Below are 22,313 nucleotides of genomic sequence, written 5' to 3' on the forward strand. Positions count from 1 at the left end.
TGTGTGTGTGTGCGCGTGCAAAATCAAAGTCAAATCAACCCTCTGCTGCGGGGTGAGGCTGCAGCCTGACAAGCTGATTGGCTGGTGTGTCTAATGAGCTGGGAATCTAACTTCAACAAGCACATCCACTCTGGCACACTGTGCTCCTGCTTCAGAGGAATCCATTAAGTGTAATAGTGAACATTTGCAGACAGAATTTGTATCTTTTTTTTTTTTTTTTTTTTAAAGGCACTCTTGAATGCCTCAAAACTACAATTTTTCAGACGAAGGATGGAAAGGTATCTTCATTCAGACAAGTTTATGTCGAATGTTTGCAGAAAAAAAAAAATCCTGTTGCTGCTGTGCTGCGTGATGTGAATGCTGTGGCCTACTAATGACACGCTGTCATGTGATGGTCTTTCTCACACCCACCTCTCTTTTTAATCCGGTGCAAATACAATGCAAACACATTTTAAAAGACGCCTCCTCTTATGTGGTCTGTGATTATCAATAAAGATCACACCCGGGCCAATACGGACAACCATCAGAAAAGCTGCATGCCTACGATGGCATGTCAGTGGAGTCACCCCTGCTGTTCAATCTGCAGGAACCCAGTTATGGCATCATGGCTGATGATCAGTACTCTGTGTGGGTCCGCCTGCGTGTTATCATTTAAAGAATGGCATGCAATTGGCGTGAAAATTGTGATAGATGTATTGTGTCGCGTCGAGCCCTTCTCTGGTGCAGAGGAGTGAATGATCGCTGCCATCCAGAATGCCCACATGAGGTCATTACCAACACTTTATGTCCAGCAGCTGTCAGCTGGAGAAAAAAGACAGGAAAGGTTGCAACTGAGAACAGTGTGATGCAGCATCTCCAATTAAACTGATTTATTAGAGAAAGGAAGCTACCGTCGCTACCAGGACAGGTTTATCTCTGGTTATTCCACCTATTTTTCTACCACTTGAACACAACTTCTGTGGGCTGGAATACAAAAACCTACTGCAGGGGGAAAAAATCATAAAAGGCAGCCTCATTTTTGAAATCCTATTTTTCACTGTCACAGAAGTCTTTTTTTTTTTGGGAGCAATATTCTTTTTCCTCCAAGCCCATTTGTCTTCATACAGAGTTATCTCCTTTGGAGACCCCCAATTTTTATTTTTTTTTAACTAAATCTCCTCAGGAAAGGAATACTATGTGACAGTCATTAGCATCTGTCTTCCAACAACAAACATATTCTTCTATGATTTTCCTTTGTTCTCTTCTCAAAGTCTTCACGTTTCTCTGTGTTGTCTTTGTGTCAGTGTGGTTCCTGAATTTATCAGAGGAACTACAATTTTGAGACGAAGGATGGAAAGATATCTGACAGTCTAAAGGAAATGAGAAGAGATGTGTTTTTTAGCAGACGAACGGTGTCACCAGTACCGTCGCTTCCATACCCAGACGATGCAGACATTCTGAAATCTGCACTCGTTTGTTTTTTTTTTGAAGAACATTCTCGGTACTGCAGATGCAGTTTTCCAGATCTGCCTCTGGCAGCAGAGTTTCCCCACAGTAACATGCTGTTAAATGCCAAATGAAAAAAAGTAGAACCGCCACCAGCAGTTCTACTTTTGTTCTTTAGCAACACATCCAAAATCTAATCCTTCTTGTCCTCATTTTGGAAGATGAATGACCTTTACTTTGATAATACACACAAAATGCTGAGAAATCTTACACATCTTTTGTATTTTAAAGTCTCTGTGGAAATTTAGGAGATTTCTTATGGTGAAAACCTGAATTGTCAAGACAATAAAAAGGCTTGTTTTAGCCATTTGGCTGTGTCATACAGGCTGATCCTGGACCTCACAGTTTATTTAATCTGATCCATTTTGTCCATCAATTAATTCCAGATATATATCAGACAAAGTGCAAAAAGAATAAGCTTTTCTTTCAATAATGAATGGAGCTGAATGCCAGTTTGACTGAGGCCTGTAACCATGACAGCAAAACCACTTTCCACCATGAAATAGAGTTTCTAGTCTCTACTAAAATTTAAACATTTGTCAATAGACCGCCGGGATCCTGCAGGTCAGAGACAAGTTAAATGAGTTCTACAGACATTAACTCCCTGCTCTGATTTCTCGTTAAAGTTTCATTTCCTTCAGAGAACGGGTTTCTCCTCCTTTCCTTTTACATATCTTTGTCCTCACATCGCAGCAACAAAGACGCAGCAACAAAGTGTCCTTTAAAGTTCTCTTTAACAACATCCACCAGTAAAAGTAACTACATCTATATACCTCGTTTTATATCAGCCACACCAAACCTAACTAACGGCGGTTCTTTCTAAACATGCTGCAGGAGAGAACAGCGGGAAGAGTTACCGCTGCTCAGGAAAAGTCCATGGACAACAAGAAGCCGCGGCTGTCGCTGCAGGAGTCATTACATCCCGTTCTACAAAGGAGGATCAATACTTTATGAAGGCTTTGAGACACGAGTTTAATCCCACAGTGGAAGATGAGGATGACTGTCAGCAGAATGATCAAACGGGTAGAGAGTTTGGGGTACATGCTGTACATAAAATGCAATCTTAACTTTTGTAACAGCCCTTTTGGTGACAATGAAGACACTGGTTTGTTCGGAGGAGCTGCTGTTTGTTCAGGGTTGACACAGGGGATACATTTTTAATCACAACAGGTCACTGGTTTCATTTCTCATGGCTGATGGGTCATTTTTCTCACAGTGTCATCACCAACAGTTGCTTTCTGTTGGCTTCACTGAGCTGAAGGTGATTTTTTTTTTGTATTTATGTGTACAAATATAAAGATTGTGTCCTAATTTTTCCAAAGAAAGTTATTATAAATTATACGCAAATCCATTATATCCATTATTGTGGATTAAAATATGAATGTCAGATAATACTTAATCAGAAAATGGTGATGCATAAACGCTTTGTGTGGTTAAACGCTTTGATATGAAGTTTCACAAAACGATGAATCTTCTGATGTGGAAAATCTCCATTCGGATTATCTGCGTTCCCAATGCGCCAAACCTAATGCTATTTCTGACTCGTAAAGACAAGTCAAAAGAAGAGACATCAAAGGTGAAACATCAGCAGACTCCAGGTCTCAGAGAGCAAAAAAAAAAAAAGAAAGAAAAAAAGCAGCTCTTGGGAGAAAAGACATCCCTGAGTCAATATTATAGTCGACTCACCCTCACCTGGCGGCTCCGTGGCAACCGCATCAATCAGCCCAGTGATGTCTGCCCCCTCTGCTCTGCAGCAATCTCTTTCTGCCCTTCATCTCTTCCTCCTCTTCTGTCTCGCTTCCATCTCCTCAAAGATGTCAACAAGTTTGATCAGGCCGACATGGGAAACTCTGTTTGGCTGCTGCTCCTCAGCTCTGACAGATCCTCTGCCCTGTCTCTTCTCTTCTTTTTCCCCCCCCATCCCTCCACCGGCGCGCTTCATCTTCTACCTGCTGTCGCCGCCACCCACCCGCACACACACACACATCCCACCCCCAAACCCTCACGGGGAGCCACGGCGGTGCTCCAGCGTGTCACTGAGGTGACATAACTCGCACAGTCAAGCTGCACAAAGAGATAAGTTTGAGATGTTCAAGGGCAACGCTGTGTTTCAAAACGTTCTGCTACAGATTATATTCTCTCAACGCTTTTCCAAGTGAGACGGAATCCAGGATGTGACAGGTCTGGTATCAAAACGCACAGAATTTTATGATAGCTGGGGGGGGTTTTTTCCTCCCCAATTCTACCTCCCGAAATATTCAAGAGACTTGAATCGTTTCTTTCTACCAGACAGATTTGTGCAGCGAGCTGGAGGGTGAAAAGAGGAGGGTATCCTGTAAATCAGTACTCATTAAAAAGAGAGGACCACCATTTTGCACTCCGCCAGCCTTCAGTCGGTTAATCCTGCCGCAGCACCAGTTTCTGCATATAGAGAACAAGAAGGCGCACAGCCCCTCACACAGTTAACATCATTTTTGTGCAAGCTGAACAGAGAGCGTTACAACTGTCTGTACTAGCAGTAAAATTAAAAGCCTTGCAGGATCCCTGCAGAAAAAACAAAACAAAAACACAAACAGATGCTTCTACTTTGGACGTCAAATGTTATCCCAGTTACAGATGTCGATGTTTCATTTTAAATGTCACGGTTTGTGTGACGGAGACACTCCTCTGATGCAATCATGATGTCTCCTGCCATGTAGGATAAACTCTGCAGAGCCCATTGTGGCAGGAAGACACAGAATACGCTTTTTGCTGTGAAGCTCAAGCTGCCCCTGTTTGTGTTCTTTCCACCAACCCAGAGGCCTTTTATTCTGGAGGGGTTCCTTTTCTAAACCCTTCAAACGCAGCTGCAGTAGCATCGTGTCCAAAATTTTGGTGCAGTCCAACCGTCTTTGGCAGAAGTAAACATTGCTCCGAGCGACCTGCAGCATTTGAAGTCGACGGCGCCTTCGGCGTGTGAACACGATCCAGGATGAGATGAGAGCGATGCTCTCTTAACATTAGACATTAGCCGCACAACATCAGAATGTCATCTCGCTAAATGTCGTCTCAGATCCATTTTGTTCCCTACCTAAAATTTCACACAGCTTGTCTTGTAGACTTCTGACTTAATTGTGGAGCCAATTTAAAAAAATTAAATAAATAAAAACCAAGACCGTAACATCAGCTGGAGGTGGTCGAATTTGCTGGTGACATTAAGCCAAATTTGGCAATGCTGGCTAGCTACACACTCTTGGGCCTGTGTGTTCACGCTTTCATATGTTGTCAAATGTTACGCTTTACTTGAGGATGACTCAACCACCCCCACCCCACCCCCAACCCGAAACTCAAACATAATTTAACCTTACATTTGCTGTGCATACAGATAATATTTAGAACATGTGCTATAGAGAAGATGCCCAACCTTCAGAATGACCTTCTTTCAAACTAACAACTCAAAAATCTGAATGGGAATCTCAAAATAATAAAATGGATGAGGGCTCATCAAGATTCATGCACGGGTGAAGTTTGGAGAAGCTCACGTCTAGTTTGTGAGATATGTTCTGGACAAATACAATGTTTAATCCATTTTACGGTGAAGATGGCTTCCATTTGAGTTCAGCGAGCCTCTGTCCTTACAGTTGGCTGCGCCCAATGCGCAAGACGGACTCGTCTCACTTTTTTCAAAACCACTGCACTAAAAGCAAGAATCTAAGAGGAAAAACCAGCCTCGCTGTCAGCATCACATCCATCCGTCAGACCCAAGGCAGCCGCTGTACCAACCATCCACAGCCGCCTTTCATGCTGCCCCAGATTGAGTCCACAGAGAGACAGAGCATCAACGGCCTCCCATCTCCACAGGCAGTAAACAGGACACCAGACACTCCCCCCACCAACCCACCCCCTCAAAACCCTCTCAGATGCTCAGTCCTGTCAATATCTGCTCTGAAACGCATCTCAAACATACACTCTAATGCCTTTCCAATGGGCTGCAGCACTTACAGCTGATTATATCAACAGTATATAGTTACTCAGTTAGAAGCTCCATCTCAAGTCGGATGAAATCAACTCTAAGCTTCAACTGAATTCCAAATTTCTTTGACATTTCAGAACCAGGGGGATTGTATTTCAGTCGTGCCAAAATGATTCCAAATGCATCTTTCTAAGAGCATGCAGGTGAAGACAGACAGCACTCACACACCAAGACGAGAGGGACAGCGGTGGTTTCCCCCAACACCCCCAGCGCGTCAGAGAAGTTAGAAATACCTGCAACTACAGAACGGACGGAGAGAGAGGGGACATGCCTGGGAAGGAGGAATTGCCCATTCTCCTCCTCGATGCACCTGTTTCCCGTCCTCTATCGCGCCGTCACTTTCTTCTCTATGCCTTTATCGTCTTCTTCCCTTCCCATTCAGTCACTTCTGCGGTTTCTTCTCGCTTCCAATCTTCCCTCGCTCCACTTTATTTTTCTTTTCTTTCTTTTTTTTTAATCCCTTTCCTTTTAGCGCGTCCATGGCAGAGCTGTGTCAGCATTCGTGCGACGCTCTGCCCGTTCTGAATATGGGGGCGCGCCGGAGCGCACAGCCGCTTCTAACCATGTCTCAGCTCGGCCACTGAATAAACTCATGTTTTATGGATGTGCAGCCCTCCCCATCCTGCCTCTCTTAAAGGACCTACACACACACACACACACACACACACACACACACACACACACACACACATCCGGATGCTTTTTTGATCTCAGCAGCGTCATTATACGCATCGGATTTTAATCACGGGCTCACATGTGTCTGTGGGAATACACTGAAGTGTCTATCAGTCATTCGGTACCGTTATGAGGGCCAGACGCGTCTCCCCCGCGCAGACGAGAAAGGGAAGCAACTGATCGAAGGATGAAAGCGAACAACCCCCCCCCCCCCCCCCCCCAAAAAAATGTTTTAAAGAAGATGTTCCTCTGACAGATGCAGCAGACAAAAATTAATGAATTATGAATAAAGGCAAGGAAAGTGTGGAATAGCAAACACTTGATGCCTGACGCAATATTGCAGCTGATCTGAGTTCCTGCGCGCATAGGTGCGCCAGCAACAGAAAGGATGTTGTCAAAGTTAATCTTGCTTCCAGCACAGGGTGTAATTCAGTCCTGAGTTGAAGGCCATGAATTAATGAGACGGTGCGTAAACGTGTGCGTTCAGGGTCAGAGGGACTGTATGTCACCCGGGATACGACACCTGGTCGTCACACCAGAGGAGCGTGGACAGGCTTTAAGGGCAGACAGTAAGAATAAAACAGATGAGACGAAAAGTGTTTCTTGAAGCCAGATTACCCTGAAATACGAGCGAAAAAAGTAAAATAAATGGAGAAGAGTTCAATTCTCTAGATTAAAAAAAATAATTTAAGGGCTGGTAAATAAAACCTAGTGACAAATTAAAGACAAAAGTCTCAGGGCATTGAAAGTGAAAATGCTCTAGAGCTCAGCCTAATGCTCCAGTGTCTTCAGTTTCCCCTTGAGGGACTTGGCTCTCGATTTACTGGACACACACACGCACACACACACATATACAGTGTATGTACAAGCCACAGGTGGACGATGAAATGAAACATCAGCATGATGTATGTCCAGCCTTCATTGCTCCTCATGCGCTCGGCACCTTTCCATAGGTGCTGCTGTAATTAAAGCACTAAGTCACAGCTCAGAGTCAAAACCCGTCCCTACAGAGCATGAAGAGAAAGAACATAATTATGGGGAGAAATGGGGCGAGTGAATGGAATGAGACAAGGAAACCGACTAATGCACGCGTAGAAAATGTACTACCATTAACCTGAAACCCATTTTTATGTTTTTCCCCCCCTCAAACTATAAATCTGAGTCACGTGATCCTTTCAGCTATATAGATGGGAAAAGGATGAAAGGAGGGGAGAGGACGGCAGTTCAGAAAAGCGCCTTCACAAGAGGAGGATTCGGGGAATGGAAGGCGACAGGTGGACATGAGTGACGCAGACAGGCGGTAGAAAGAATGGAAAGAATATCGACAGAGCAAGAAAAGGCAGATAGACAGAGAGATGACAAGATAATTATAGATTCATGGATTTCTGGTTGACCGGTGGCAGCTGCTCTCTCACTATGTCAGGCCAGGGAAGCTGAATAATGAATCAGGATGTAGTCGATGTTGCAGGCGCATAAGGAACCAACACACGCATCACGCACAGCAGCAATTACGCAGCGAGGAGGAGACGGGAGTCAAAATCCTCAAGATGACTGATGCGGCGCCCCTGAAAAATGCCAGGTGTCAAGAAGACGGACAGCGGCTCAAGTCAGGTGACAGGAAGGCGCGCAGGCTCCGAGGGGTCAGGGCCAACGAGAGGAGGGGGCCACCAGTCAATTTTAATCCTATGACATCAAAAAAAATATTCATGAAACAAATCAGGAGTGTTAAAATGTCAGCTAAGAGACATTTTTATCAACAAACTGAAGCTTGTTCTTGCCTGAGAAAGAATTCAGATGCTCAACAGTCGATAATTATTTTCCACTTCACACATTTTTAATGGGAGACAAGTCTGAACTGCAGCTAGAAGAACCTGGGTTTAATCCGGCCAATGGAATCCCTGATCAGGATTGGAAGATCAACCTGCAGACGACAGTCAGCATACATTCCTGGTCGATGCATATTCACAAGCTCTTTGAAGCCTTTCTGACCCATCTCTCTGGCTTCTGGCCTGGATGGCCAAAAATTTGTTGCCATGGCAATCCTTCCATGTGAAGAGAGAGGGTTGTGTTTGAAAGGGTTACCCAAGCACACTGTTATTTAACAACACAAATGCACACTGATGGAGAGAGTAGGTACTTGGTGAAATCAGCTCTGCAGCTTCTGAAACTAATATTTGTTTTTACTCGTTTTGAAATATCCACAGAAACATTTTGAATGTAATTGCATTTGTGTTTAATATGAAATTTATTCAACATATAAAACATGGATGAAAAGGGCACAAACAAGTGTGGTTTTTTTAACATACCATATTTAACTTTTAAAAATGTAAGAAAATGGTCAACTTTGCTCTGACTGCATGATGACAGTATTTGCTCAATATATGCTGACATTTTAGCACTGGAGCTTTGTGATAAAATGCAAACAAAAAATGCAAATATTCCAAGTACAAAACTATCAGATATGCTTCATTTCACAGATGTGAAAATTCCGAATAGTTTCCAATTGTGTCAAAATTTGGCACCAAATTTGATGTAAATTATTGTTAAATCTGACAGATTCTTCAAAAAGTCTCCACTTGATCCAATGACTTTAAACTTTCAAAGACGTCACTCAGAACAATATCAGGAATGACATACATATAAAATAAAGCCTTACTAAAAACCTGAGGTCCGCTTATTAGCTTTTTTCCACATCTTTAACCATGTATTAGAAACTTCCTCAAACGTTCCCTTAGTGAGAGCATAAACAAAACAACAACAAAAAAAAAGGAACATAGATTTACACATACAAACTTTCATGTGCCCCCATAAAACATTAATTTTCAATTGTTTAAACATCACAAGACAATGCAGTTCCCTTCACCACCATTGTGCAAAAATAGCAATGAAAGTTCTTTAGGTTCTAATTAACATACAAGACAATTAAGAAGAAAAATAGTCGAAACTGTGAAATTACGTGCTACATGACTGCAACCTGGGGTTTTTTTTTTCCATTAACAATTATCTCAACTCATATCAGAATCTATGTGTTCATTTCTCAGCTGGTAAAGCCCAGAACTCCTGCAGAGCTCTGACTCAGAGTGTCCTCTGGTGGCCACGATCGATCAGTTCTTCAGTGAAATCCGGTCAAGCCACATTCGAACAATTTTGCACATCCGTCTCCTGTCGCCACAGAACAATCGGATCTGAAAAGCAAGCGTTACCAGAGTACTTTTCCCAAAATTGCTAAAAGTCTGTCCATCATGGCTGATTAAGCCGTCTCCACAGGGACGGCAGCTCAATAATTAAAAATAAAAACCAACTACTGTCTGGAGCTGGAGTGGAAATAATTTTTAAAAAATAACTAAAGCAGGGAGGGGGAGATGATGTGCTTCCTGTGTGACTCACTTCCCTACTCTCTTCTAAACACTGACAGCACACTGATATAGTACACACCTTGGCACATAATCCAGCAATGCAACGGCTCTTTAGCTTAGATTAGATAAACAATCTGTGGATTGGGGGTCAATACTTTAGACTTGAGCTAAAAAAGGTCAGGGGCAGGTAAGGGAGGACTGCTTTGAGAGATCAGGGATGAGGTCACAACGCTACGCAGACGCAGGGGTGTTTGAGACACACAGGAAGGATGCCCTTGTTGATCTGATGGAACTCCACCAGCTGCAGCAGATCCACGAAAAGCGTGACGCCGTCATCCATGGTGTAGTACTTCCTGCCGTCCTCTTCGCACTGCAGTGACATGATCATCAAAGCGAGGGTGCACAACAAATAAAATGTGAGGACGGGACAGGGTTTTTAAACATGAGGGGGAACTCACTGGGATGACGAGGTAATGTCTGGTCTTCAGCTTGTGACACATGGACAGGACGAAGCAGTTTTCATGCTGCTGGCTCTCACGAATGAGGAACATCCTGCAACAGACACGTTCACATGGTTACACACCGTCAAACGCGGGTCATTGTTTCTGCATCCATCCGATTGGTTTCCACTTACAACATCACACACTGATATCTTGTAGTGGAGATCATGAGTCTTTAATATAGTTTCTAAACTCACCCGTCCACTAAGCCCTGCTTCTCCATCAATCTCTGAGTCTCCTTCCTGGTAATGTGGCCATGGAACCACAGCTGGCACTTGTGGATGGCTACAAATAAACACATAAGACATGAGGGTGAGGACGTGGACGAGCATACAGTAAGATCTGTTCCTTTCAGGACCCCATCCCCTTTAACGTGGACTTACAGGAAGTTTTTGCACCAGAGTTTAGGTTGGGCAGGCTGAACCTCATGGCTTCTCTTCGCTGCATCATAAAAACAATCACAAACAAAATGATCGGGAGGTCAAAGGTCTTCCCATTCTCATAAAACTAACTGAAGGTGGAATGTTGAAGATCTCATTTTTTAACGGGTTCAAACATTTTGGACTTAGTAAAAAAATAACATTGTGTTCTCTCGACATTTATGGCAATTTAAATCAATACATGATGCAGAAAATCAACCCTAAAGCGGTAGGACACTACTATGAATGAGTAGCTGAGAAAATGCAGATGTGTTTAATATGCAAATGATAAGTCTGGAAATAAAACAATAGATCCAAGTTCATGATTATGGAGAAGAAAAAATTCTGTTAAACTATTTATAATAAACACGTGATCAAAAATGCTGGGAGTCAACTTCGGAGGTCATGGAAGGCTTTCATTTGGCAAAAAAATAAAACAACATCATTGCAGAGACATAAGCATAATATGATTAATAACCTGGGTTGGCAAATCAACAACCAATTATCTTCTCGCTGTGACACAAAATTAATTGCTGCATCCGAGCACGGCCTGGAAACTATTTTCATTGTTCCGAATTTTGATATGTTGTTGATTGAGGTACGTGCTCTGACTTCAGCTCTTTCCTCCTCCACCTCATCGTCATCTCTAGTCTCATCTGTACTCCACGTCCAACACTTCTACCTCATCTTTCTCTCTCTCTCCCTCCTCTATCCTTACCCTCCAGGTCCGTCCCTCCTCCATTTCTGCACTCTCTGCTTCCGCCGGGTTCTGGATAACCCGCCCAGACTTTCCCGAGAAGTCCATGGCAACCAGGCTGGCCTCCGACTTTGACTGCACTCACATTCATACACAAAAAACACACACACACACACACACACACACACACACACACACACACACACACACACACACACACACACACACACACACAGAGTTAAACAGAGCGTTAGACGACACAGGAGCAGGATGACACCACTAAGTGATTTCACAGACTCCTCCATGTTGCATCATGTCTGATGATCTCACTTTGCAAGCTGTGAATCTGGTTTCTTCCCGATTTTGTAGAGCCGTCTTGGATAATTGGTAGTTACAATGAAGCTGCTTCCCGTGCTGATCACACAAATAACAAAAGGCACCAGAATGTATTATTCATGGACTTTTCTAGCCCTACTTATACAAGACAGTGGAGGTGGAATGTTTTAAAATGTTTAGCACAATATAATCAGCTATATTTTCTTATTTTATTAGAAATAAAACTGGTTTTAAAGTATTTTAAGAAGGCATAAGACTTTAATAACCTTAAAGAGTCTGAACGCTGAGGTCCAACAAGTTCGAATCTGTTCATTCTCGGCACACAAGATCTTCAGGTCTTGAGTACGAACAGGGTTCCTAGAAGGCTACACATAAACACAAAAAAAACATAAAATGACGAGATTATCATGTTTCATATCAGTCAGAATTTGTAGTCTGACTCAATGATTCCAGTGGTTTTGTTTCTACTAAAAAACAGATCACAAATACATAATGTAAACATTAGGTTCATAGACTTCAAGTAATATCTTTCTGCAAATAGACAAAAAAAAACTCGTCTTACCGGTTTTATGTAAAAGGTATAATTCCACTTTTCTATGTCAGTTAAACATAACTGCATCATTTAGTTTCATTTCTGTATCATTTACTGATACTTGCTCCTTCTAATGCAGGGACTTAATGGTGTGTTCAAGTGCACCTTAAACTCCAAACATTACATGGTTTAGTACACAAAGTGAATTGGTGCTGGCGTGGTTCATTCAATAACAACCTATAAACCCAGATCAAGATAAAGATTTACAAAAACAAGAAAAAGAATATGTTGAGTTTTTAAATAGGCCAACTCACCAACATTCATGCTCAACAGGTCACACAACAAGAATGCTAAATGAGACGTAGCGGGTTAACCCTGAGGTTAAATCGCTCTCCAGCTGTCCCCTAAATGGCTCTCGATCAGGTCTAAGGACATTTTTTCCCCAGAGGTGGCTACCTTGATGCAGAAGGTGAAATCTGAAGGCGCTCCGTAAAGTTTACGGCTGTTCACCACCGTGTACACGTTCAAGTCTTGCAGATCGGCCACACATTGCAGATGTCGAGGCTCCTAAAACACCCAAAAAAAAAACACATCAAAAAGCAGAATTGTGTTTTAAGAACGGCATTGGGGTGTGTCATTTATGCGTTTGAAAACAATTCTGAGTCACACCGTGCACAGTGACGTACGTACAAATAGTAAAAGTATTTATAACTGACTTGCTGACCTTGGAGGAGCCTTTAGTGGAGCAGTAGAGTCCAGAGCGCCGGAGGAAAAAGTAGACCTTCTTCCAGGCTTTGCGACTTGGTTCTTTTAAATGCAGGAAACCCTGAATCTCTGGACACGTCCCAGACTTCAGAAGGTTCTGTTGAGAACATAAGACTCATTTAGTTTTATTTTTTTCCCTAAAGTAGTAAATAAATGTGTGTATGCATTTGCTTTGACAATTTAATTTGCTTTTGGGCTGAATCATCCATTTAAGCAGGCCTGCTTGGGATTACCTGTGTCGATTAAAGCTCACCATCTCTGCTGGTTTACCTGAATCAGGTCCGATGACGTCATCCCCTTGCTGATGTCTGCACTGTCGGAAATCATGCATTCTGGGAAGAAGAGCTGCAAGCAGAGACAAAAACACCGTCTAAAACCTGACAAACAGGAAAGAGCTTTTCACATGACAAAAGAATAGACATTTCATCATTCATCCAATTGGGAATCTGTCATGGGCCATGATTATCTTGAATGCTCAAGGTGAGTCATTCTCCTTTGGACAAAATCTATTAGGGGAATGTAGTGACTATAATGACTAAATTGTTCGTGAGGAGTAACTGCTTAATGGTGGAAAAGTTGGTCATGTGTGCGCAAAACCAACAGGTGTCTAATTATCACGTAGAAACAGAAATCCTGCTGATGACTTTGCAAAGGAAGATGGGCGCGACAGAAAAACAAGCTTTTCTGAGCCTGCAAAACTTTTTCACTTTCATGTCACGGTTGAAAGTAAGTCAATTCTGAACATACGCCTCATTCTAAGCCCTAAAGGAATTACTCTGTCACGTTTAAATGAAGCAGTTCCATGTATTGTACATATGTAAGATTAAATTGATAAGTTTGACAAAAGCACGCCCAGCTCAAATTCACGTTTGTGCCTTCTGGAGGCAGTGTGGGCTCAAGAAAACCAGTTCTCGATGTGTCACACAGTCTGACGGGACAGGCTGTCGACCAGATCTGATGTAATGAAATCCTTGAGGCGTTAAGAGAGTGTGTGTGCACCAGCACGCAACCTGCCAATCATTCAGAATCATAAAGCACTCTGGCGTCAGGCTCAAGTGTCTGGTATGTCAACGTGTTCAATAAAGAACAGCTTAATCCACCTCCTTCCTGTCTGACTTATTGCAGTTAAATGTTCAGCTATTCCGTTGCAATATGAATGAAATCAAACACCACAAAATGCATACCATTGGTTTCCTGAAGAACTCGTACTTGGCGTAGTTTTTGCAGAAAATGAGTCTTGTGTCGCCTTTGAGAGACCAGGTCGCCTGAACCTCCAGCACCACCTCGTGGTCCTCGAGACATCTCTCTGAGGACACAGGAGAGGACCCAACGTCTCGTAAGCCATTTCACACATTTAGCTGCATTCAGGTCTTTAACTGTCTGACCTCTTACCCAGGCCCAGGGTGGGATGGAGTTCAAGGAGAGCCCAGTTTTCCTGATCGGTGCAGTGAGCCGTCTGGACCAACATCTGACAGACCTCTCTGGCTGTAGCTTCCAAAGAAACCCACAACGACCTGCCATGGCTGTCCTCCCCATACACCTTTATCAACTGCAAAAAAGGGGAAGAGGTGTTCACGTCTCTGAAACTGAAGCAGACGACTTTCAATCCTGCAGGTATGACGGAAGTTGCTGCTGACAAAGTAAAGTTAAAGCATTTTTTGAATCTGGATATTTTGTCTGTTTTCATTATCCGGAAGCGTGGATAAAACTTCACCATGAAAGCGTGGTTTTTAGGGAATCAATCAAGAGAACCATGTGCCATTAAGCTAGCTGTTATTTTTTTTAATCAGTGTCACAGTTGGTGGCGACGCTCCCGTTTAAAGACATGCGCCATCATCCATGTCCTTTAACAAATCTACAGTGTCTAAACATTTACCTGTCTGCAGCACCCAGGACGATTCTTGACCCCCTGCCAGCTGACATTTAGAGATCCACAGAGGAGGCCATCTCTACTGACTTCCTCTCTGACTTTAAACGTAACACCCACAACAGAGTTCTCTCAACAAATTCAGTCGAGCAATCAAGACACTTTCCCCACTCGAACCTGATCGAGCTGGATGTTGGCTTTCAGAATACAGGAGATGCAGTCGCTCCAGAGCAACCCCAAACTGAGATTCTCGACTGGAAAACTCAGGCAGAGGAAATCAACGTTGCAGAGAACAACCTACTGCTCAACATCAGTAAAACCAAGGAGGTAACAGTTAATTTGAGAGAAAAAGGAAGTGGAGACACACCCGTGTCTATAAGCAGAGCTGAAGTGGAGCAAGTGGTTTTAGGTTCCTGGGAATCAAACATTAGTGTGAAGCTGTCACTCAGCTCCACCCGGCAAAAAGCTCCTCAAGGAAGATTTAGTGATTTAGTGATATTGGTGGAGTAAAGTATAAAGAAATCTAAATATCACTATTCCTACAAAGTCATGTGGTCCGATATTTACAGAGAAAGGCCTTCAAATGTCTTGTTTCAAACACAGATTTCATCATCTTATTCTGCAAGTCATCAGCTGATGAGGAATGCCAAACCAATTGTTGTTGAGTGTACAGTATATGCTGGAAGAACGATTGGAGGAGCCGCCTCTCCTGACTGCACAGGCAAAACGAAGGCTGGTTAGTTCAGGGTCAGGGAGGACATTTCAGTTTGGATTCAGACAGCAGCACGCCTCAAACCAGAAGACAATGAACCTGCCCTACCAGAAACCTGCAGCTGTCAATCAACACATCGCGACTGGTTGGGTGGGTGCTGGCATTACGTACGACATAATGGCAATGCATCAGACAGGGAGGATTATGGAGGAGGAACATTCTCTCAGTGGAAACAACGGTGCAGATTTATCGCTTCACTTAGAACATAAGTATGAGCCATGCTGCATTTAATTTGAATATAAAATCAGTTTGATCAGGATTAGCAATCTGCAAGATGATATTGTCTCAAAGAGTTCCTATCCCAGAACATGGAAAGTAATCAGGAACTACTCTGACATGAAACTTTCAACATTTGGTTTTGAAACGGCAGAAATCATCGGGTTTTCTGCTGTAACAATAAGAATGTTGTTTAAATGTTTTGTTTAAAAGTATTTTGGGGTTATTTTTAATTTTAAATCGGTGAACCATTTAAAAAATAATGGGATCAGATAACTACTATCAAGTAATGGAACGTCACTTTGGCCGTCACTTTACATCTCCAAAAACATCAAATTAAGTTACTTTTTCAAAATCTGCTCAGAACTTCAATGAATCCTATAAAAGGGGAAAAAAACAGACAAAAACCATAAAAAAATGACATTTTAAAAAAAGGTTTCCTCTTTGGCAAAAGTGACAAATCAACAGAAAACAATCGGGAAAGGGCTTGTTCATTTCCATCACTTGAATCACCCTGTGGTGAGAGTAGCGTGGCAACATGCCACTGCAATGACAGACATGTTTTCTCTGGCAGCGTTGTTTCAAAATAATGCAGCGCAGACATGGCAATACACGCTTTTCTGTCAGCAAGAATCAGAATCAAACTTCAACCACATGAATTCAAGTCTCGAGGATCAATTAGGTGATGCTACCTGTTGAAAGCTGCACATCTTAATGCACATCCTAAAGCTGCTTTCTTAATTTCCCTTCGGGGATCAAACCAGTATATAAAATTTAAATTTAAAAAAAATAAATAAAAAATCAGTTGGAACAGCACAGAATTTATTTGTCCAAAGATTCCATCATGAATAAGGGGGTCTGTTAAAGATCATTGCCTTGTCATCAATGAATCAAATAAAGAGACCAAAATCCACAAAGTCTTAATGCTCAATAAAGTTAAGAAATTATAGAATATTTCTAGATCTGTGCTTAAAAGAGTAAAATCATATTGGTGGCACCTTCAGTTTTAACACAAAGTGAGGTCAGTTCGGTTTAAAGAATAAAGGAAAAATATTCATAAAAATAAACATTGGATCTGCCCAAACTGTAGCCTGTCTATTTTTAATGAAACTATTTCAGAGAGAAACTGTGACGTAGCAGCTGCTTAAGAGCAATGTTTATTTCACTTACATGTTTATCACTAGACTGTGGGGGAAGTGAATTAATGAGCACCGGAGACTTTGAGGGGCTGCACAGCTCTGGGAAGGGGTTGGGTATGGATGGAGCAGACGAAGAGGAGGGTTCCCCGCTTTTCGACCTGGAAACAATTATTGATTAAAATAAAGCATCTGTAAGTAGCCACAATTCTTTTTTTTAAACGACAACTTGTAACTATCATAGAATCAATTACAAATTGAGGAGATGATAATCTATGTTTCTTATTGTTACTGAATCAGACGATTCAAATATTAGGGAACTACCTGCTGAATCTTCTTCCTCTGACACTGATCATATTTTCATCTGAGCATCATTTCATTTCATCTATAGAAAGGCTGTCAAACGGATTTTCACTGAGGGCCACGTCAGCATAATGGCTGTCCTCAAAGGGCCAGATGTAACTTATAAATGTAACTAATGTAACTCAATGTAATGTAAAATAAATCTAACTACTCCTTAATGTTAAATAACTGAATTTATTACTTATTCAAGTTACAAACATTACAGTTGCACAGAAAAAAATGTTTTCTTGTTGCTGTTATATTTGTCTGGTTATGAAACTCACATAACTATAGTCGATCAAAACTATCCAAGTGAATAAAGAAAAATATCAAACATAAGTTAGGAAATTATTTTTTTTCTGTTTTTGCCAGAGTTAAAATTGGCTTAATTAGTGCATTGTGGGAAATGTAGTTTTGGTCAAAGACCTTTTTTTATTTTTTTTATTTTAGACACTCTGACCTTTTATGCTCTCGCGGGCCACATAAAATGATGTGGCGGGCCACAATGGACCTGCCCTACCAGAAACCTGCAGCTGTCAATCAACACGGGCCTAGAGTTTGACACATGTGATCTACAGTGACCAGTGGTTTAAAGATTTTTTTAATGAAACTATATTTTATATTTGCGATACATTTTGCCGGTTTTACGGGGCTCTGGGCTAAAAATGCACTTATTACGGTCTCATAAAGTAGTTATGACTAACATGTGACTGCCAACCTATCATCCAGCTCTGTTTAAGGTGCTACCAGTTTATGAGATTGTGTCCCTTCACAACAAAATAAAAGACTATGTTCATAAACTAGTCGCCCAACTTCTATGAAAAAAGACGCCTTCTAATTTTTAAAAAATTATGCTGAAAAGTTGAGATTAAATCAAAACACCTGGACTGCACTTGTTGGTGGTTTTAGTACTTTTGTGTGATTGCAGATAATAGCAAGACTAAACTTTATTAAGAAGAAAAAAATTACAATTCTTTACATGACCTACTGTATCCTGCCTTGATTTGGTTTTATACGACAATTATTTCATCCTGTATCAGAAATACAAGCACTGCTGACAGGTTACAGATAGTATTTCATCACAAGTGGTAATTTTGAAGTGATGACAGTCTTACACTAAGAAAACATTTCTCATTATGGTCACAAGAAACAAATATACAGTGTCAAAGTGCAAATATAAGGAAGTGAAACAAAACCCAACTGTTCTCAGTCGCTGTAACAGAACACACACTCCCGGCCTACTTGTGACTTTAAGGTGGGGTGTAGCTGGCACAATACTTGTGTTAATAGAAACTTCTTCAGCAGATGACTTATGGCCTGAGGTGACTTGAGTCAATAGCCCAACCTCCTCCTGTAATGACTCATGTCCAGTTGCATGAGTACTGCAGTCCGTGTTGATGTTGCTCATACCTGTTTATGGAGATGGCGATGGGCTGGGAGCGGCGTATGGGAGGTGAATCCACCACCAGAGGAGCCAGAGTCAGAGTGGAGCTCCCCAACATTGTGTCTGCTCCTCCAGACTTCTCCCCCATCTCAGAATCGAATTCTTCAGACCAGGGACCATCCAATTCCATCATGTGATCTGTGGAGGAAGAGGGACGAAGGAATTGTTAGCCTCCAGCCAGTAGGTCACTCTGTGCCCCGAAGAATCGGTCCTGTAATGAGGATCAGCTCCATAAAATCCATGTGAACTGCAACACTAAGTGTTCATGCTTACGGCAATACCACAGTCATAAAAGCTTGAGCAATCAGTAAATACCTTCCAGACGAGGCTAAGACTAAATTTACATTCAAATTTTACATGTCAACGCATCGGCCTTCTAAATATTTAAAGAAAATTAAATGTTTAAGAATTTACTATAAAATAAAGTCTGCAACATAAAATTTTTTTGACAATTAGTGTTTTACAGTTTTTCTATTATTCATTGAAAAATATGGGGAAAATATAAAATATAGTGGTCTGTAGAAATAATGCTCTGATCACAAGAAACTTTGGAGCATAGAATAAACCTTATATAGGATCTATGAGGTATGGAAATTAAACACACACACACACACACACAGATGTAATTAGAACTATATAAGGTAACATCCATCCTAGGAGCATTTTCAGCCTGCATGAGTGCATCTCAGAAAATCCACAAGAATTACACAACAAAAATGTGCTACAGTTATATATAAATGGATCCTTTGCAACCACTTCAGTGTATGTAGTCTCTTGTATTACATCTCATATTTCATTCTATTTATTCTCTGGTACAGTTTTACCTGTGTGCTCCGCCTCTTTCAATGTACTGTACTGCAAATTCAAATTACATTTCTCCCATGGCCAATCATTAAATGTACATATTAGTTTAAGAAGTTCATGCTAACTTCAGCACACCATTATTCTGAAAGACAATCCTGGTGTTAGTTGGGCTAATACTGATGATTAAGTTAAAACTTGAAATGGATTTTCATGACTAACCTCCTTTTGTCAACAAAATTGATTGATCAATTTTGTTGACAAGATTTACTTTCCCTTACTTTCCCTGAGGGAACCTAAGGGATCAATAAAGTTATACTCTACTCTCTACAACCACAGTTGTTAAATTCCACTCTACTGTCATTCTGTTTTGGAGCATGCGTCACTGGCATGCTTACAGTACTGTAAGGCTATGCCTGGTCAAAACATTGTTTTGACGTGAATGCTAACATGTTAGCATCATGACATTTACAAGAGGCGTGTAAATGTCATGCCTCTTGTAACATTTACAAGAGCTGTGACATTTGCCAAAATCATTGATTTGGGCAAATTCTTTCAGCGATATTTTTGGAGAAAAAGAAGTACTGCCTTGGATGATAGGTGTACTATCTACTAAAGATGTTTGTTCATAATCCAAAGTATTGGAATTAATTAAAATAGACACTTTATTAATGAAAATTATTTTGTTTATCACAATGAAAAGTGAAAAACAAACTTCAATGTATTCATCAAGATGTGCCAAATCATGCTCTGTGTTACTGGAAAGAATGGATTGATTAACAATGTGATATTTAATACCGAGCTCCCCTTCAAATGCCATTAGTTTCACTGAGAACGGGTTTGTTGTCTTATTGCCATGCAGATCATGCAGTGTGCAGAATTCCAAACACAATGCTGAGAATTCAAGTGTTCATATTCTTCTGCACCCAGCAGTGGACGGACAGTACAGCATTAGCTTTTTTTCCCAAACTCCAGCAGGTGTTGTATTTGATTTAAAAGTGTATAAATGAGGGTATGTGTATAAATGGAGACACAAAAAGCAGTGCGATCCAGTAAAAAAAATGCATCCTAATCCAATCTGCACCCTGATTCATCTAGTTAGGAGCATGAGAAAATAATAAAAAATCTTAGCCTCCCTCAGTTGCTAGGCTGTGATCATCAGCTGATGCGTAGATTCATCAAATAATCAATGAAGGGTCAGAAAATAATGAAGAATGACTTCAGGTATTGGCCTAAAAAACATGTTTTGCCTCAGGAGCTTTCTCAGCCGGAGAAAAGCAGCATGACTTCTGTGTGGTTCAAATCAGAAACAATCAGATTCCGATTTAATTTGATTTACGCCATTCACACTGTCCTGGAAAACACAAGTTTGAATTACATATGAGCAGCAAAAATAAATAAAATGAAATGTGATTTGAGCTACATTTGCCTGTAGTGTGGACGTATGGCCAGCAAGTTGTTAATTCCTCAGAAAAAGACTTGAGAAATACAAACCAAGGACTTTTAAAAAACCTTTAGACCAACGCTTCATCCATCGTTTCTTTGCAGCTATTAGCCGTGCAGATGTTTGACTTGTAAACAGTCGAGTGTCAAAAATCACTTGAACGCGTGTTCAAGTGATTTTTACTCAGAGTCGGGAGTTTGAAAAATCCAACGCTCAAATACGCTGTGAACGCAGCATAAGTGCGACAACTCAGGTGTAAAGCATAACGAAGAACACCAGTGTCAAAATGAAGAAATTCATTAGTCTGTCCTCACCAAACCTCTACCGCCTACAATTTCACTTCAACATGATTGACACTACAATGGTAATAAAATCGGCCAACTTCGGCTGAACCTATATCATTAGATTAACTTTAAATTCGTGATTACGACCTACATGCACCTGTCTGTCTTATAGAGCTTGTTGGCATCTCGAAAGGAGAAACCTACCTGTAAGCTTCGTGTCGTCACTCGGCATATTTCAACTGTTACACGTCGTGTTAAACCCACGTGTAATACTAAACTTAAAGTTTCCCTTACGTACGGCAAACCCAGCAGAAAGCAGCGCCACTACGCTCACAAATACCTACACCGTAGCGTACGGTAGGGGCGGAGTCTGGCCATCAGGTGTGCGCCATAAACCCGCCCCCTCCTTCCTCTGTGAGTAAATCAGAAAGTCAGATAAGGAACAGCACGCAACAATCCTGACTAAGTCAAACGAATATGAAGCTGCACAACTGAACTTTAAGTCTTTTTGAGGTGATTATTTGTTTTAAAAAGTTAAAACAGTTTTACTTCGATAAGTACATTAATATACTGTATTGGTTATTAGTTGGGGGGGGAAACGTGCCTCCATTTAAAACCTAACAAATTCAGTAATACACAGTGGAATGAGATAACTTCCCTCCCCGTTATATAAATGTAATTAAACTAATAAAAGTGAAGACATAGAGGACTTGCCCACAGTAGACTACCTGAAAGAAATTGTCATTCCACTGAAGGATGACTGGAAGCTGTTCTATTTAATAAAGAATAAAGATCTAATGTCTCAGTTGTACGTGTTTTTCTGATTTTTATTTATTTTATTTTTAAAGGGCTTTCCTGATTTCTGGTGTCTCCTGGTTTCTGTTATCGTGTCAGTGAGCCTTAAGACGTATCGTTCAGGATTTTTTTTTGTACACTGCCCTCTGATCAATTAAAAAAAAAAAAGTAAGTCAACAAATTAACCCTTGTTGTTTTGTACATATTTACCACAATTGAAAAATCCATTCTCCACTTCAAGTCCTATTATCTTTAAAAAAGAAATAAACACACAACTATAATTTTATCATAGAAGAGGTGTAATGCGTCTCATTTTGAATGGCCACTTTCTTTGACTGGAGAAAACCATAACCTAATGATGGCTCCCCCTTGTGGTTAAAACAGACGAATCAGAAAAAGGCTGGCGACAACTCGTTTTTCTTGACTTTCAAATAG

At 41.2% G+C, this 22,313-nt stretch overlaps 1 protein-coding gene across 1 annotated transcript; it reads right to left on the minus strand.

Annotated features, from left to right (window-relative positions):
• Positions 1-8,409: 8,409 nt before the first annotated feature.
• On the minus strand, positions 8,410-21,421 carry grb7 (growth factor receptor bound protein 7). The gene is made up of 15 exons (XM_068305415.1): positions 21,288-21,421; positions 18,521-18,692; positions 16,803-16,929; positions 14,170-14,326; positions 13,962-14,083; positions 13,048-13,122; positions 12,737-12,874; positions 12,469-12,579; positions 11,747-11,845; positions 11,475-11,558; positions 11,166-11,279; positions 10,412-10,469; positions 10,226-10,313; positions 9,987-10,080; positions 8,410-9,898 (listed from the first exon to the last, which is right to left on the minus strand). The coding sequence occupies exons 1-15, from the start codon at positions 21,313-21,315 to the stop codon at positions 9,752-9,754; spliced, it is 1,614 nt and encodes a 537-aa protein (XP_068161516.1). The 5' UTR covers positions 21,316-21,421; the 3' UTR covers positions 8,410-9,751.
• Positions 21,422-22,313: the final 892 nt, after the last annotated feature.

The sequence above is a fragment of the Antennarius striatus genome, chromosome 21, assembly GCF_040054535.1.
Source record: "Antennarius striatus isolate MH-2024 chromosome 21, ASM4005453v1, whole genome shotgun sequence".
Lineage (NCBI taxonomy): Eukaryota > Metazoa > Chordata > Actinopteri > Lophiiformes > Antennariidae > Antennarius > Antennarius striatus.